Consider the following 19023-nt stretch of genomic DNA (forward strand, 5'->3'; position numbering starts at 1 on the left):
GTTTAACTTAGAGCACGAAAGTTGTTCGGCCCGATGAGGTCTATATGTGTACTGAGTTTCATACTAATACGTGCAAGCGTGTTTAATATATGGACCAAATTTTCAGACTTTTTTCAAGGGGGCGCTGTCGAGCCCCCCTGCCACGCCCGGGTACCAGCCTCTCCGGCGTCCTAATGGCCGCGGATTCCAATGTGTGTGCCAATTTTCAAGAGTTTTTGAGCATGTTAAGGCCCCCAAAAAGCCCCGGAAGACGAAAAAAAAAAAAAAAAAAAAAAAAAAAAAAAAAAAAAATATAGCTGCGAGCAGCGATGGCGGGCCCAAGCCCGGTGGCACCGCCACCCCGGTGGCTTCAGGGCAACTGTGCACAGCGGGCAATAGGCACTTAAAACGGTTAAACATCAAAGGACTATGTCAAATTCACTCCACATTTACTGCACTACAAGGTGCCACTATAGAGCCCCTCCTCCCTGCCCATTTTCAAAGGATTACATGTGCCAAGTTTTAACATTATTCTGATGAATTTTGAAGCAAATCAGGTAAAAATAAGAGGGTGATCTCAATGTATGCTGAAAGTGACACATTTTCTGCTTCCAGTTGGTGGCGCTATTACTTTGAATCACAATAGTCACATCCATGTGATCAGCCTTGTACAACGAAGACTAAGCCGAAGTTTCATCAAAATCAATTAATGTATGCAGAAGTTATAACACTTTGTTTCCCTTTTCTTGCCATAAATTCGTTGCCTCGCCACGGCCAAACCGTTTGAGATATCCAAAATCCGTTTGCAATTAAACAACTTCAATGTGTTAGCAACAAGTTAAAAAAAGTTTTGGTGTAAATTGGATAAACCCTGTAGGAGCAGTAGTATAAAATTCATAGCCTGTTTTTTTCAAAAAATTAACATTCAAACCAAAATAGCTGACTTCCTGTTGGTCGGAGCTAATGAATGTAAATTAGAAAATTGTCCGGCTTGATGAGAACAATATGTGTACCGAGTTTGGTGATTGTAGGAAAAACTAACCCCCCCACTTTTGTCAAAAGGTGGCGCTACTGAGCCCCTCCACCACGCCATTTCTATGGCTTTGTCCATGTCTACTGGTTGACAATATTGATGTGTGTGTCGAGTTTCATGCAATTTGAAGCATGTTAAGAGCCTCAAAAACACTCAAGAATATTATTACAGTTTGACCTGTTGCCATGGCAACAATATTTCAAATATCAAAAATCCTGTCATAGGTCTACATCTGCTGTGTATTGACATTACACTGATGAAGTTTGAAGCAAATCAGGTAAAAATAAGAGGGTGATCTCAAAACATTTCAAAAAGTGATACACTTCCTGCTGCCAGTTGGTGGCGCTATAACTTTGACTCACAATAGTCACATCCATGTGATCAGACTCCTATAACGAACACACTCGTGAAGTTTCATAAAGATCAATATATGTATGCAGACGTTATAACACATTTCCTGTTTCCTTTTTCTCGCCATAAATTCGTTGCCTCGCCACGGCCAAACCGTTCGAGATATCAAAAATCCCCTGGCAATTTTTAATCATCAGTGTCTTGACTTCATGCTGACCGAGTTTGGTGGCGATCGGATTAATCGTCTAGGAGGAGTATATCAAATTCCAGAGCATGCGTTTTTCAAACAACCCTTAATAGCTGACTTCCTGTTGGCGTGGTGTTTAACTTAGAGCACGAAAGTTGTTCGGCCCGATGAGGTCTATATGTGTACTGAGTTTCATACTAATACGTGCAAGCGTGTTTAATATATGGACCAAATTTTCAGACTTTTTTCAAGGGGGCGCTGTCGAGCCCCCTGCCACGCCCGGGTACCAGCCTCTCCGGCGTCCTAATGGCCGCGGATTCCAATGTGTGTGCCAATTTTCAAGAGTTTTTGAGCATGTTAAGGCCCCCAAAAAGCCCCGGAAGACGGAAAAAAAATAAAAAAAAAAAAAAAAAAAAAAAAATAAATATAGCTGCGAGCAGCGATGGCGGGCCCAAGCCCGGTGGCACCGCCACCCCGGTGGCTTCAGGGCAACTGTGCACAGCGGGCAATAGGCACTTAAAACGGTTAAACATCAAAGGACTATGTCAAATTCACTCCACATTTACTGCACTACAAGGTGCCACTATAGAGCCCCTCCTCCCTGCCATTTTCAAAGGATTACATGTGCCAAGTTTTAACATTATTCTGATGAATTTTGAAGCAAATCAGGTAAAAATAAGAGGGTGATCTCAATGTATGCTGAAAGTGACACATTTTCTGCTTCCAGTTGGTGGCGCTATTACTTTGAATCACAATAGTCACATCCATGTGATCAGCCTTGTACAACGAAGACTAAGCCGAAGTTTCATCAAAATCAATTAATGTATGCAGAAGTTATAACACTTTGTTTCCCTTTTCTTGCCATAAATTCGTTGCCTCGCCACGGCCAAACCGTTTGAGATATCCAAAATCCGTTTGCAATTAAACAACTTCAATGTGTTAGCAACAAGTTAAAAAAAGCTTGGTGTAAATTGGATAAACCCTGTAGGAGCAGTAGTATAAAATTCATAGCCTGTTTTTTCAAAAATTAACATTCAAACCAAATAGCTGACTTCCTGTTGGTCGGAGCTAATGAATGTAAATTAGAAAATTGTCCGGCTTGATGAGAACAATATGTGTACCGAGTTTGGTGATTGTAGGAAAAACTAACCCCCCCACTTTTGTCAAAAGGTGGCGCTACTGAGCCCCTCCACCACGCCCATTTCTATGGCTTTGTCCATGTCTACTGGTTGACAATATTGATGTGTGTGTCGAGTTTCATGCAATTTGAAGCATGTTAAGAGCCTCAAAAACACTCAAGAATATTATTACAGTTTGACCTGTTGCCATGGCAACAATATTTCAAATATCAAAAATCCTGTCATAGGTCTACATCTGCTGTGTATTGACATTACACTGATGAAGTTTGAAGCAAATCAGGTAAAAATAAGAGGGTGATCTCAAAACATTTCAAAAAGTGATACACTTCCTGCTGCCAGTTGGTGGCGCTATAACTTTGACTCACAATAGTCACATCCATGTGATCAGACTCCTATAACGAACACACTCGTGAAGTTTCATAAAGATCAATATATGTACGCAGACGTTATAACACATTTCCTGTTTCCTTTTTCTCGCCATAAATTCGTTGCCTCGCCACGGCCAAACCGTTCGAGATATCAAAAATCCCCTGGCAATTTTTAATCATCAGTGTCTTGACTTCATGCTGACCGAGTTTGGTGGCGATCGGATTAATCGTCTAGGAGGAGTATATCAAATTCCAGAGCATGCGTTTTTCAAACAACCCTTAATAGCTGACTTCCTGTTGGCGTGGTGTTTAACTTAGAGCACGAAAGTTGTTCGGCCCGATGAGGTCTATATGTGTACTGAGTTTCATACTAATACGTGCAAGCGTGTTTAATATATGGACCAAATTTTCAGACTTTTTTCAAGGGGGCGCTGTCGAGCCCCCCTGCCACGCCCGGGTACCAGCCTCTCCGGCGTCCTAATGGCCGCGGATTCCAATGTGTGTGCCAATTTTCAAGAGTTTTTGAGCATGTTAAGGCCCCCAAAAAGCCCCGGAAGACGGAAAAAAAATAAAAAAAAAAAAAAAAAAAAAAATAATAATAATCCTTAGAAGAACAAGAGGGCCCTGCGCGAATTTTCGCTTGGGCCCTAATAATAATCCTTAGAAGAACAAGAGGGCCCTGCGCGAATTTTCGCTTGGGCCCTAATAATAATCCTTAGAAGAACAAGAGGGCCCTGCGCGAATTTTCGCTTGGGCCCTAATAAAAGCAAGCAATTCCACTTTCAACAAAAAAAACTAACAATCAATCAATCCCAAATTAATGCTGTTGTGAATGGTTTCCTGATTACACTTTATTTTAAGGTGTCTTAATTACAGTGTAATTATAAATTTTAGTACTAAGTAATATCAATTAAAAACATGTACTTACTGTAAGGTTAGGGACAGTACTTGGTTTAAGGTTGTGTGTAATTAGGGCTGAGTAAAAAAAAAAAAAATATTGATTTCTCGATTTTAATCAATTCTCATTTTTACGAACCGATATCGATTCTTAAATCCCAAGAATCGATTAGTCTAGTCTGTTTTCAGTTGATGAATGAGCAGAATATGTAGTGCCTCCCGTCCAATAAATCGCAATAATCTTTGTGCTTTGTTACTTTTGATATGAAGCAAAGTCTCAGATTTCAAATGACGTCCATCTTATGAGATTCAAAAAATAAACACCGTTTTGGCGCTGTTTAATGTGGCGTGACAGATCGCTTTAGCACCTCAGTTAAAGAGAAGCGGCAGCACGGAGCGCATGTGAACATCCTCTCCTCCGCTTTAATACCAGTTACAGCGCAAAAACATGAATAAACATCTGAAGGTATGTTAAAAGATACAGTACAAATTACCAAAATCCGTATCATGTCTCGTGTAATCACTCAGTGTTTCAAGCTCGGAAAGACATCAATAAAACAGCTTGTAAGCAATGTCACATAACGTCACATTTACCTCAGAAAAACTATATTCAGTGACCATAAACTCATTAGTCAGCTAGAAAAATGTACTCTAGAAAGCAACATTCTGATAAATACAGCTAAGCATCTTTACATATTCATTATAATTAAGTTGGCTTGAAAAAGCCAACTTACTGATCTGCTATATAAACATATTATTATTCTTCTAATCAAAAATGTGAACAGTATCTCCTCCTAGCTTTAAAGCTACAACCACCAAACTCGGCTCAGACCTTCAGACTGTTCTGACTCGGGTTGCTATATCCTTTCAAACTAATCCGACTTACGGTTTTCCTAAAAATACTGATCAAAACTCGGAAAAACTCCCATTGACTTACATTGAAAATCTGAACATTCCATCAACCTCCAGCTGTCAAATTCAAATCTAAACACACTGAAGACCATTAAACTCAATGAAGCTTCCATTCTATGTACTATTACTGAGACATTCAAACTCATTCAAACTCATAAACTATCTAACTAATTAACTATCTATCTATCTAACTTACTATCAATCAATCTAACTTACTATCTAACTTACTATCCATCCATCCATCCATCCATCCATCCATCCATCCATCCATCCCTCCATCCATCCCTCACTCACTCACTCACTCACTCACTCACTCACTCACTCACTCACTCACTCACTATCTAGCTTTTAAACTACTAAACTAAAACTATTTCAAGCTTCAAGCTTCAAGCTTCAAACTTAAAGCTTTTAAAACAACTCCAAACTTTCTGGCTAGGCTTTTTTTTTTAAGCCAACTTAAAGTTTGTCTACGAACTTACTCATCTAGTTTTTAATGTTCTTCTATATTTAATTCATATTTTAAAAAATCAGTTATGACAGCTGTGATTTAAATGTTTATATTAAAAAAAAACGAATTGGAGTAGAAATATGATTATGTAATTCTAAACTTTATTTACAATAAAAACATTGAGTGTAATTTAAGTGTTCGTATATAAATAAGTTAATTTAACCTTTAATATTATCATAGTAGTACCAACTGACTCCCATGTGTAGTTTACAGTTGAGATTTTTTTTTCCTCTAGAAAATTTGCCATGTACTGTAACTGATATACTACATCCAAAATAATCGATTTCGAATCAAAAGCATGTGAATAGTAATCGAATCGTGAAAATTGTGTCAATACCTAGCTCTATGTGTAATTGTAGATAATTTACTGTTATTACTATAGCAAGTACATGTAACGTGTAACCAAGACACTACAATAAAGTGTTACTGGTTTCCCTTATCAAGGACTGGATTTTACTGATTCTTCTAGACTACCGTACCTTTCTTCATCTAAAATCAGTGAGCCATCCTCTGCCACCCTGACTTTGGGAACCAGCATAGCGTCATCAGCATCATTACTGTCCTCATCTGCTTCTGCCATATTTTTCTGCACACTGAGACACAAAACACTGACATTATCTTGAAAGACATTAATCAAAACATGCACATTAAAACTATTTAGTAAATACTGCCACAAAAAAAAAAAAAAAAAAAAAATACAACACAGGTTTCATTTCACTTACATGGGAGACGGAGGAGCTGTGGTCTTTGCTTGAGTCTCCTCTGTGGAAAGGGAGGATCTGTTCATATAATGAAGAGAAAACCAATGACATACAAGACATTTGAGATGTAAACACATAGAATAATATCAATATCCACTAGTGATCGACCGATTTATCTGTTTACCGATATTTTTCCCGATATTTAAGCATTTTTCCATAATCGGGTATCGGTTTTGTAATATCGGATTCGCCGATTTACGGCGCCATCTTGTGGCCGTTTTGAGATTTCCGCCATTGCAGCCCGGGCGTCTGAGGAGATCAGTCAACAACAACTCAGTGCACAGGTAAAGTATATGTTCTACTTGGTTTGCTTTAATTAATCAACTTTATTTAACATAACAGACATGCACAAATGAGATCTGAGACATAAATTCCTGATATAGTTAATTTATGCAGCTTGTTTCTAAACAATTGAGACGAACTCATTGAGTCACGTAGTGTAATTCGTCATGTCCTGCCCCAATAAAGACGTAACTTTACATGAATTAAATAAAACAGACATGAATGAGTGCATGTTGAAAATAAAAGCGCTGAATTTAATTCTCTATCTGTTGTATTTGCTCACCATTAGTCTAGAAGAAAAAGTTCGTTCATATTGCTTAGCAACTGACGGATGATCAGGAGGCTTAAGCACGGCCACTGAATGAAACTTTTGACAAGATTATCTTGTTTAAACACCCTAGATTATATTATCATTTACTACATAACAATTATTTCGCTAATACACATATAAATATAGCCTACCGCTTTGTGGAAATTAATTATTTATTATCTCCATGCGCGATCGCGGTTGATTAAGTTATAGTCAAACAGCACTTTGTCAGTTGGCATTTCATGATTTAACGTTAGATTAAATTTGTTAAGTGCACTTTAATTTTTGGACTCAGACCCCTCTATTTATTCGTGTATAAATATAAAGGTTTTTTTTGTATGCAAGGAGGGAGTGATTGTTATAAATAAAATGGTTTGTTCAGCTCATTTGTGTTGTAAAATTTGTCAAAAACAGAAGTATAACAGTAAATAAATATCGGTTCTGCATATCGGTTATCAGGTACATAAACATGCGAATAATCGGTATCGGTTATAAAAAATCAATATCGGTCGATCACTAATATCCACCATGCCCACATTTTTTAGCATTATAATATCTATGTTATCCTGATCATACATAGCATACAAGCAGAAAGAAAGCAAAAAAAAAAAAAAAAAAAAAAAAAGAGTTAAATATAAAACATTTGATGATGTATTATCTTAGGGTAAACTTACTTCATAGGATTTGATTCTGGCAGGTAATATATGAAGTCAGCTAAGGACATTTTGTCACGATCCAGCTCAATGCAATGATTTCGCTTACGCAGTTTACACTTCTCCTTTGAAATGTCAAAAACAAAAAAATATAAGAATAAAAGCATATAAGACTTTAATATTTTGAATTGTACTTGCTTCATGGAAATTTATTGAGTTTTTGATGGATTTTTTATTTTCTAACTGTTGTGAAAAGTTTAAATGTGGCATTTTCTCTGGTCCAAATGTGTTTAATTGATTTATTATTGACTTTACCATTCTTTGTTTCCTTCTCTCCAGTTTCATCAGTTCTTTCAATTTGAGGGCTCTCAAGACCCGCTGCTGGTCTGAGGACATTTTGTTCCTGAGGGGAGAGTCTGGTCCATCAACACGTGACAGCTTCACATACGGTGAGAGTGTGCATGAAGCTGGAGTGGCTCCTTCTTGGGGCCCAGAATCCTCGTTTGGGATTTTTTGGGGTGTTTGGTGGGGCTCTTGTTGAGACAGTGTAGATGTTGGAGATTCTGGGCAGCCAGAGGTGAAAGGAAGACATGGTGAGGATGGAGGGCAGTTGGCTTCTGTAGTGGCATTTGAGAATGTAGAGTTTTGAGAATCGTCTCTGCTGATAGCAACTGGGACGGGGGACTGAGGAAAGGACTTGGCTGACTGGACAGGGGATGATGTCTTGGATGGCCCTGACAGAAGGGAAGCGGTCTTTCCAGGAGATAAAGGAGGAGCAGAACGGACTTTGGGTCTGGCCAGGTTTGGTGTGACAGAGAATCTGCTCCTCCTCTGAAGTGCTGTAGTTGCAGGAGTGCTGCCACTAGATGGCGGTCCATCATTGCTGTCAATGAACAGAAAAAAACCTCTTTGAAAAAACTCTATTTGAGAAGCTTTTGAATCTCGACAGGTTTGATCACGTCAGACTCAAGCATACCTGCAATTTAACTGTCATTTAGTGTACTTTAGGCAGTTAAGTTAAGTCATAAATAAGACATTACAGAAGAGGCAAAAATACCTCTTCCATCTCACATACTTACATTCTTGTGCTTGTCTGACAGTTTTTTTTTCCTTCAAAGTAGCTAGCTAAAAAATATTATCTGAAATCTCAAAGTTCACATTCATATGCAGCACCAAAGCAACAGTTAAAAACACAGCAAGATAAATCTAGATTATGATAAGAAAAATACAAAGATGAGTCAAGGAGTATGATGAAACCATGAAGAAAGAACCAGAACAGAAGAATAAGGATAAAACATATTAACAGAATAAGACTATGTAATTTTGTACTATATAATCTCATGGTATTTATTTATTTTTAATTAGCTTTTATATGACATTTTTAGTTTTAGTTTAAGTTTTACTATTTTCTGTTTTTGTGTTTCTATTTAGCTTAAATTTATTTTTATTTCAGTTTAGTTTTAGCCATTTTAATTCAAGTTAAACTTAATTTATTTCAGTTAGTAGCCAAGGCAACATTTAAAATGTTCAATTAATTGTTTAAAGTTTTTGCATTTAATTTTTATATTTTATTTCAAATCAACAGAAACTAAGGGACTTAGTCAACAATAACAACACTGATATCAGACAGCACAATATGCTAGAAAAGTCAGTACATAGAAATCATTCTGGATTCTGTACAGGTATTATTAAGCTAAAGTGCCTTTAGAGAAGCTTAAAAATGTAACAAAATTGCAACACTTGTTTAAAGCAATTAAATAAAAGCCTTTTTTAATATTCACTACACATATCAGTGGCTTTAATCACTACACATAACAGTAGCAGCACAGCAAGAGTTTAAGCAGGCAAAAATAAACAAGTAATCAAGTAGGTAGAAGGTAATTTGTCATTGTGCAAATTCACCCCATAATATACTTTATATATATATATATATATATATAAAATTAAATGATTTTTTTTTATAACCCTGTTTTGAAGCATGGAAGCTGGTTTATGCTGGTCCTTAGCTAGCCATGAGCTGGTTTAAGTTGGTCAAGTGCCAGGACCAGCTTAGGACCAGCACTTGACCATGAGCTGGTTTTGACTTAAACCAGCTCATGACCAGCATAAACCAGCTCAAACCAGCTTCAAAACATACCTAACCAGCATATGCTGGTTTTTCCAACAGGGAAGCAGTGGCTTCCTAAATATATATATTTTTGTAAATTCTGGGGATGCGTTCAGGGGAGTGCTTACGTGTTAAGTGATGCTTTCTCAGAGGGAGAGCCGGGAACATTTCCATCTCCGGTCGCCACAGCAGACTCTCTCACGTCCAGCTGAGACTGTGGAGGTGACGGTGTTTGTTGGGTGTCGTCAACAGCTGTGGACTTTTGGGAGCTCTTGTCCTCTGCTGCGGGCGCCACACTTCGAGCCCCAGGCCTGACATTAGGCTTAATACTAACTTTTGCTCTTCGCATCCTCTTCAGGTAACTGTGGTAAGATCAAGTCATGTATATGGTTGCATGTCATACATACACGTCCATATAAGGATGAGGTGTCACGTGACTGAGTTAAAGTTGCACTCAGTCACTGCAGGACAAACCTTACATGATTACAACTTTATCATGTGGTCAAGACTGACTGATCTCATCAATATCATGATGGTCATCTCTCGCGTAGCTGCTAAGTTGATAATTATATAACCGATAGTACTTTATTAATGCATTAAATAAGTGAATTAATGTATTTCTAACCAGTGGGCTTATGTATTTTGCTCACAGAGTGAATTGTGAACCCCCAACAGTGGTTGAGATTAAAAATATAAAAGGGTCATCTCTGAATTGTTATAAATCTAGATTGGACACACAGATACTCGAGATTCCCGCATGCCTCAGTGTCCACACCTTGTTTTATACAGTCCACACTCATTTGCCATTGCACTGCTGACAGAAATTTAGAAGCTGAATTACGAGCGATAAAACTGCAAATGTGTAATGACAACAGAAAAGCAACACGCCTTACTTCAGTTCAAATCACAGTGTAACCCTGTCAATGTGACTGCCGCGGTTAAAGTGGTAAAATGTCGCTTCTGCCGGTCGCATGGTTCCCCTGCAGTAACTTTCCTTGCTCACCGGCCGGTGTGACAAACCACGCCGCTCGAGACCTCTGCTCGTTCAGCGAAAGGCATTGTGGGTCTTTGTAGTTTTACCGTCACTCTCTTCGCCTCGTTTCTCTCGCTAAAAACTACAATACCCAGCAGCTTCAGAAAGTCAGCTGCGACTGACTGTGTTCACACGTGGAGCAACACTGACTGAAGGCAAGTCATTGACCATATGCAATGAAATTAAAAATGCTGCAACATCTAAAGCACGTTACAGTGTTTCTTTCTTACTCTATACTTAACCTTATTTTTTCAAGAGATAATCATACCAGCATTGTCTTGTCTTAAATGGCTGTTTGGACTAGCATACTACTCTTACTACTTCCTCAGTTTGTGATATGTGCACATTATGGGAAAAAAAATCTATGAATGAAATGCAAATAAGCTGCGCACGTGAAAAAGAAAAAAAAAAAAAAAAAAATATATATATATATATATATATAGTAATGTATAGTAAATACTATAGTGTTTTTGAACCATACTATAGTAAAGTACTTGAATTGATGTGTTGTGGTAATTCTGTAGTTGCTGTGGTAACAACTATAGTCAAGTCAAATTTTATTTATATAGCACAAATTTAACACAACTACAGTTGATCCACAGTAAATCAGAAGTTAAAATAGAAATATACATAAATATACATAAAATGGAACACCAACATATAAAAAATTATATATATATATATATATATATATATATATATATATATATATATATACACACACATATACATACAGCATCACTCGAAAGCTAAAAGGTAACATACAGTGAAGGAGAGGCCCTGATACCCAAAGGTAGACTGTTCCAGAGCTTTGGGGCGGCTGAGAAAGCATGATCATCTTTTGATTTGCAACGAGAGCGAGGGACAGATAAAAGTAACTGATCACAAGATTTAAATGACCTAACAGCTGTGTATGGTTTAATAACTTTAGAAATATAATCCAGGGCCAAGTTGTGCAATGCTTTGTATGCAAAAAGAAGGATCTTAAAGTCGACTCTAAATTTTATGGGTAGCCAATGCAATGAGGCAAGGACAGGGGAGATATGGTCCCTCTTTCTAGTTCCTGTCAGCAATCTGGCTGCCGAGTTTTGAACCATCTGTAACCGAGACAGTGTAGACTGAGGTAGGCCAACATAAAGAGAGTTGCAATAGTCCAATTGAGAAGAAATTAGTGCATGGATCACAATTTCAAGGTCTTTCCTAGAAAGAAACTGTTTCACTTTTGCTCTGGATCTAAGTTGAAAAAAGCTTCTTTTTACAACTGCATTTATGTGCTTGTCAAATTGGAAAAGAGGTTCAAAATAGACACCAACATTTTTTGTATGATTGTGCAGGTTGTTACTTAAAGAACCTAAGTGTGTTTTAATAGAGTTATTGGTAGCAGCAGGACCCAGTAGAAGCACTTCGGTTTTATTTTCATTCAGTTTCAGTGCGTTATTTGTCATCCAGGACTTGACTTCATTGAGGCATGAGAAGAGATGATCCAATGAAAAGTCATTTCCTTGTTTGATTGGAAGATATAGTTGGAGGTCGTCAGCGTAACAGTGATAATTTATGTTATATTTCTGGAATATTGATCTGAAAGGAAGCATGTAGAGGGAGAATAAAAGAGGATCCAAAAATGGATCCCTGCGGAACACCGCAATGGATAGGCACGGAGGGTGAAGTAAATGACCCGATATTTACAGAGAAAGTTCTGTAAATATCGTAATATAAGCAGTAATATAGTAATATAAGCAAATTACTTTACCCAATAAGTGTAAGTTTTCTACAACTATAGGGTATATTACACTACAGTACACTACTGTAGTAAAAACTAAAGTATACTACAGTATTTATTACAGTTTATCAGTTTACTATAATTAATACAGTATGCTTTAGCATTCATTAATAAAGTGTTGTAAATACTATAATATACACAGTAATATACTACAATTTACTATAGTATGGTTCAAAAACACTATAGTATTTACTAGAAATTACTTTAGTATTTTTTCATGTGGCTACATGCTTGTGCTTGTTAATCATGGTAGTGCTAGTATATACTATTTAATGTTAATTACCACCTGTATTTCAAGTATTTCTTGACATTAATGGACATACTTCATGTTTACATTTATAAAACTGTGTCTGCTGATCCTATTCAGAGAATATATAAACCATTAGACTCCTCAAATTTGAATATATGAAATATATGAGACATGTGAGACTCAGATCAGTCAGTCATCACTTTAATGTGAAGTAGACCTTACTGGTCTTCCAGACTTGAATACAAACTTTGCAAAAGATAAATAGGACAATTCTGAATCTATTCCCACTAACTAAAATTCCAGTTTATTGCAGCGAGACTACGTTTTTAAACACCTTAGTTTGATAACATCCAAGGTAGAGATGGCATAGTGCATAACAGAGCAGATATTTATATATGTACACACAGATACAATTCACAAAGTTCATTCTGACAAGGCTTCAACATACAGTATAATACACGCATTCCTTAAAAAAAAAAAAAAAAAAATCATGAATCCACTGAGATGAGTGCATATCCGTTACACTGTTAAGCCTTGCAATTTCATGTTTGCCCACTTCATTTGTCTGGTGGAAAACGATTATATCCTCATCTATCAAAAAGGAAAACATTAAAATAAAGAGCAGTGTAGTAAAAATGTCAACGATCAGACAGACACATCAATATACTTATATCAAGTATTACCTGAAACATTCTGGATGATCATGTTTCACGCAAAACAATGTGCTTAATAAGTATCTCCTAAAATTCATACAGGAAACATCCTCCAACACTATGGATAGATATTATTTTTGAATGTGTTTATAGTTGCAGTACCATTGACAACATGCCAGTGGTCACAATTAAAGATTACTTGTTCAATACAATGTCAAATCAAAACAAAAACAGAGAACTTTTAACCTGATAACAGTACATACTGTATATATTAGCGAATGCAGCAAGCTCACAACCTCACAAATAACAGAATACACTGGATACAGATCAAAGAAAATAATGTCTCACAAGGGATTCAGTTCAAATACAGGTTGATTAGAGTCAGTTGCTCTCTTATAATGAACAGGTCAGTACAGTATGTATCATGTGATTAGTACAGAGCAGATCATCAGATGTTGATTGCACAGTTATCATATCAAAGCATCCCTACAGATATTATATACATTGTCTCTCAGCTGTCCATCATGTTGGCTTGTGTTTGGGCATGATGTAATATAATCCAGGATTGGATTTTTAAAAAATCTGGGATCTTGTTCAGTTTGTATGCCAGTTCATGAAAACGTTTGTCAAAATTAGTGACCGATCATGCCCGAAAGCGTTTGATAAATGTGGAAAAGTAAACATATAAAGTCAAAATAATACTGCAATGAAGAAAAAAAGCGATCAAACAAGACATCAAGGCCTTGTCTACTGGTGCAAAAATGGCAAAATTGCTTTTGAGTGCTTTTAGTATACAAAACAAAACCACTCTCACCATGTTGTTCAGAGACAAACTGCACTGAAATTCATGTTTTAACAGGATACCAGCACTAGATGAAGATGGTTTATTTTCAGCCTGCCCACGTCCACCATGCAGATCCAATTCTGGTCTATGAAAGGAGGAGGGTTGCACACACTCCATTTGGCTGTCAGACATTGGCTGTGACATCAGAGCTAAGAGACCTGCTCTTGAACAGGATGCACTTTAGTGGGAAAGCTACATAAAATGGTGCTCTGTTTAAAAAAAAAAAAAAAAAAAAAAAAAAACTGTATCCATGAGCTCAACCAAAACAATATAAAGCTGTAAGAAGCATCTGGGATGGAATTGTTTTTGCATAATCTCTTGTTCAATGATCTTTGTTTGATCCATACTTGGACCCTAAGGAGTCATCAAGGTGGCCGGCTATCATGCAAATGGGTTTCCAAATGGGTCTCTGAAAGGATCTAAGCCCACTGCCTTTATGGGAGGAGCACCCTGTAAAGGTAAAGAAGAAAAGAAATGTACATATTTTTGAGGTTCTCAGGAAAAAGACAAACATTTAATTTGTTGTAGGATAAAATGTTTCATAATCGCTTATAAGGATGCACGTATATACGTACAGTTGCAGGTACAGACGTGCCAAACAGATCTTTTCCAAAGGATTTGTCAAATGGGTTCGGACCTCCAATCTTCAATGGCTCTGCAGTGACAAAAATTATTTGTCATGTCAAGATGTTTACAATAATATAATGCAGGGAATCCCTAACTTTTTTTTCAGCCAAACCCCTTTGACATAAAATATGAACTTGAAGTATGTTAAGATTTTAAGTTAATATTTAAATAATTTAACAATAGATTTACATGTTTGTGGTTCTCTGATGTTGGCTAATGGTCACATGATATAGGTAAACCGGTAAAGAAATTAAATATTTTTAATATTTAATTTTTTAGTGTTTTTTTTATGTTTGTTTTTTAAAAATTAATTATTTATAGTACATCTATCAGTGTTTTTAGGAACTCAATCAATTTAAATATAATAATAATAATAATACAATTATTGTTTTCATATTTTTGACTGTAATTATAAAAAAATAAAGTCAGAAATATATCACTATTGTAATAATTCAATTACACTGATAAACAAAAAATGAGTATGTGATAAAAGAATAACATTTTTATTTTACACTACAAGCTACAATACTAATATTTATGTCCTTAAATTTTCACTTTCAAACATTTAACCCTCAAGCTTTTATTTTGTTGGAAAATTGCAGGAAGACCTCTGTGTTTAGTTGACAACGGGTTTATAAACGCTCCCATTATAAATCTGGTGAAATGCTAAAAATGTATGTCCACAAAAATGTCAAAAACTATGTGAATGTGTAATAAAGTGATCCTGCTGGCATATGTTCCCAAATGCACATTATAAGTGACTCATACTCACAGCAGATGCAGAGAAGGTGTTCATGAAATTCTGATATAATCATTAAAACGGGTGAGATTTTAATGACAAACACGGCAATATCTGCTCACCTTTCCTTGCTGGCACATTTGGTGGCTTAGCTATCTGGAAATCCTTAAACATGTCCTTGATATCTCTCTTTTCCTTTTCTCCTAGAGGATCCAGGTCAACAAAAGCATTACTGTCCACCTTTGGAGCTTCATTGGTGGCTACTGCTCGAGGTGGGACCAGTGGAGGGGGACTGGAGCTCTGCTGTCCATCGGGCACAAGACTGGGTGGAAATATGCTGGTCTGAAAGGGGTTCCCCAGGGTTGTATTAGGGGTCCAGGATCCATTGGATCCGTTGGATACTGGGGTGGTGGTGGTCCATGATGGAAGATGCTGGGTTGGGGTAGAGGTTCCAAAACCTCCAGAAGTAGTTCCCCAGGCAGGCCCAGGAGGAGTGGTGAAGATAGGAGCTTGAGTGAAGTGCTGAGAGGCACTGGTGGTGCTGGGGAAGATGGAGGACTGGGGCTGATTCCACAGAGCTGCTCCAGGAGTAGAAACTACAGGTGGAGCTTGTAGAGACAATCCTTCTTAAAAGAAGATATAGAGTTAAAGGGTTAGTTCACCAAAAAATGAAAATTCTGTCATACTTACTCGTCCTCATTTCATTCCAAACCTGTAAGACTTTCATTCATATTCAGTACACAAATCAAGATCTTTTTGATGAAATCTAAGAGCTTTCTGTCCCTACATAGACAGCTACACAACTGACACTTTGATGCTTCAAAAAGAGGTCGTAAAACTAATCCATACAAATTGAGCGGTTAGTCCAAAGTTTCTGAAGAGACATGATCACTTTATATGATGAACAGATTGAATTTAGGCTTTTATGCACATATAAACATTGATCAGCAAACATAAACAGAAGCTCAACCGAACCTGCTTGACGCGCGAAAACAAACCTCTTGCAAAATGTCAGTTGCGTAGCTGTCTATGGAGAAACAGAAAGCTCTCAGATTTCATCAAAAAGATCTTCAGTTGTGTTCCGAAGATGAACAAACGTTTTACGGGTTTGGAACAACATGAAATTTTTGGGAGAACTATCCCTTTAATAAAAAGAAGGTTAAATAATAAAAAGCCACACGTATTCAGTGTTCTTCATAGTCCAATAATTAAATGGACCATGCCATCCTTTTGACACAAAGAGCTATTTTTTACTTTAAGTTTGTAATTACTGTGGTAAACAGAATAGTAATCACCATATCAACTGCCCCTTTTGTGAATATTATTCTACTATACATTATCCTTCAAATGTTTGAAAGAAATTAATTCTTTTAAGGATGCATTAAATTGATGACGTGACAGTAAATACATTTATGATATTACAAAAGATTTTTATTTCAAATATATGCTGTTCTTTTGAACTTCAAAGGAAACAAAGAATCCTGAAAAAATGCATTACGGTTTCCACAAAAATATTAAGCATAACAACTGTTTTCAACAATGATAATAATAAGAAATGTTTCTTGAGCACCAAATCAGCATATTAGAATGATTTCTGAAGGATCATGTGACACTGAAGACTGGAGTGATGATGCTGAAAATTCAGTTTTGTCATCGCAGGAATATATTACACTTTAAAATATACTCCAATAAAAACTGTTATTTTAAATTGTAATAATATTTTAAAGGTGCCCTAGAACTTTTTTTTAAAAAGATGTAATATAAGTCTAAGGTGTCCCCTGAATGTGTCTGTGAAGTTTCAGCTCAAAATACCACATAGGTTTTTTTTTAATTCAATTTTTTAACTGCCTATTTTGGGGCATCATTATAAATGAGCCGATTCAGGGTGTGTGGCCCTTTAATTCTCCTGCTCCACACCCACGGAGCTCGCGCTTGCCTTGAACAGTGCATAAACAAAGTTTACACAGCTAATATAACCCTCAAATGGATCTTTACAAAGTGTTCATCATGCATGCGTCGGATTATGTGAGTATTGTATACTGTTATATTGTTTACATCTGATTCTGAAAGAATTTGAGGCTGTGCTCCGTGGCTAACGGCTAATGCTACACTGTTGGAGAGATTTATAAAGAATGAAGTTGTGTTTATGAATTATACAGACTGCAAGTGTTTAATAATGAAAACAGCGACGGCTCTTGTCTCCGTGAATACAGTAAGAAACGATGGTAACTTTAACCACATTTAACAGTACATTAGCAACATGCTAACGAAACATTTAGAAAGACAATTTACAAATATCACTAAAAATATCATGTTATCATGAATCATGTCAGTTATTATCGCTCCATCTGCCATTTTTCGCTATTGTTCTTGCTTGCTTACCTAGTCTGTTGATTCACCTGTGCACAGATCCAGACGTTACTGGCTGCCCTTGTCTAATGCCTTTCATAATGTTGGGAACATGGGCTGGAATATGCATATATTGGGGGCGTACACCCCGTCTGTTACGTAACAGTCGGTGTTATGTTGAGATTCGCCTGTTCTTCGGAGGTCTTTTAAACAAATGAGATTTATATAAGAAGGAGAAAACAATGGAGTTTGAGACTCACTGTATGTCATTTCCATGTACTGAACTCTTGTTATTTAACTATGCCAAGGTAAATTACATTTTTCATTCAAGGGCACCTTTAAAATATTACTGTTTTTACTTTATTTTGATCAAATAATTTCAAATCTGGTGAAACACCAAAAACATTCTTACCAACCCTGGTAGTGTATATGAAATGTAATTCAATAAGCTCTATATTTATAATATACTGTTTAAAGGTAACATCACATAAAAGTTTTGAGATCGGAACTGCACTACCCACAGGACAGCCGATCCAATGTTTGCTTGACAATGATTAACCTTAAACTTTTTTGTGCATTCGGCATTTGCCAATTGCTCATTTTGGACCATGACAATGTCAGCTTTTATTAAATTTCATTCAACTGCATTCAGCATTTTATCAAACTCGGAATCAAACCCATGACCTTCGGCATTGCTAGCACCGTACTCAACTGTTTGAACTACAGGAATATATAAACAGAAGAACACTCATTCCAGACTCAAACATTCATTTGAATAAGAATCACTGACATTTTGAAAAAGCATTTTATTGCAAGCTCACAAATGTCAAGTTATTTATTTATTTATTGTCTCGAATGTCTTACCAAGAACTGTGAGTGTGTCAGTGGAGGAAGGGCTCCTGCTGAACAGACTGACAGTGTTGACAGGGCCGTTCTCAGGTTGAGGAGGTGGTGATTCTGATTGGTTTGGTGAAACAAATAGGTCCATCCCAAGTTTTTCATTTGAAGGGGACTATAAAAGAGATTAAAATTGTTATAAAACAGAATCAGTTCTCAATGGGACCAGCCTGAGTTAAAAAAAAAAATACAGAACAGGGATTAAACAAGCATAATAAATTGTAATTTAAATAAATATTATTTATACACCACCAGAAATGAACCTTTGAAAACCTTATATATACACTAGTAAGATTTTAATTTTTAATGTTTTTTAAAAAATAAATTAATACTTTTATTCAGCAAGGACACATTCAATTGATCA

General features: G+C 36.5%; 2 protein-coding genes across 7 annotated transcripts in view; both read right to left on the minus strand.

The window, feature by feature from the left end:
• LOC125267426 (transcription factor TFIIIB component B'' homolog) overlaps positions 1-10554 on the minus strand; it is a 33748-nt gene extending 23194 nt beyond the window's left edge. Inside the window, exons 1-6 of one of the 4 annotated variants that reach the window (XM_048189042.1) lie at positions 10381-10554; positions 9616-9849; positions 7696-8263; positions 7402-7505; positions 6097-6153; positions 5854-5967 (exon numbers count right to left, since the gene is read on the minus strand). In XM_048189042.1, coding sequence (XP_048044999.1) covers positions 5854-5967; positions 6097-6153; positions 7402-7505; positions 7696-8263; positions 9616-9836 — 1064 coding nt within the window. In that variant the 5' untranslated portion in view covers positions 9837-9849; positions 10381-10554. The remainder of the gene's footprint in view (positions 1-5853; positions 5968-6096; positions 6154-7401; positions 7506-7695; positions 8264-9615; positions 9850-10380) is intronic. The other 3 variants (XM_048189043.1, XM_048189044.1, XM_048189045.1) reach the window with 3 other exon arrangements.
• A 2181-nt stretch (positions 10555-12735) lies between these two features.
• The window catches only part of si:ch211-204c21.1 (disabled homolog 2), a 32589-nt gene continuing 26301 nt past the window's right edge, over positions 12736-19023 (minus strand). For 2 of the 3 annotated variants that reach the window (XM_048189047.1, XM_048189046.1), the window contains exons 11-14: positions 18627-18774; positions 15536-16039; positions 14623-14702; positions 12736-14497 (exon numbers count right to left, since the gene is read on the minus strand). In XM_048189047.1, the coding sequence (XP_048045004.1) occupies positions 14429-14497; positions 14623-14702; positions 15536-16039; positions 18627-18774 (801 nt within the window). In that variant the 3' untranslated portion in view covers positions 12736-14428. The remainder of the gene's footprint in view (positions 14498-14622; positions 14703-15535; positions 16040-18626; positions 18775-19023) is intronic. The other variant, XM_048189048.1, reaches the window with a different exon arrangement.

Source organism: Megalobrama amblycephala, linkage group LG4 (assembly GCF_018812025.1).
Source record: "Megalobrama amblycephala isolate DHTTF-2021 linkage group LG4, ASM1881202v1, whole genome shotgun sequence".
Lineage (NCBI taxonomy): Eukaryota > Metazoa > Chordata > Actinopteri > Cypriniformes > Xenocyprididae > Megalobrama > Megalobrama amblycephala.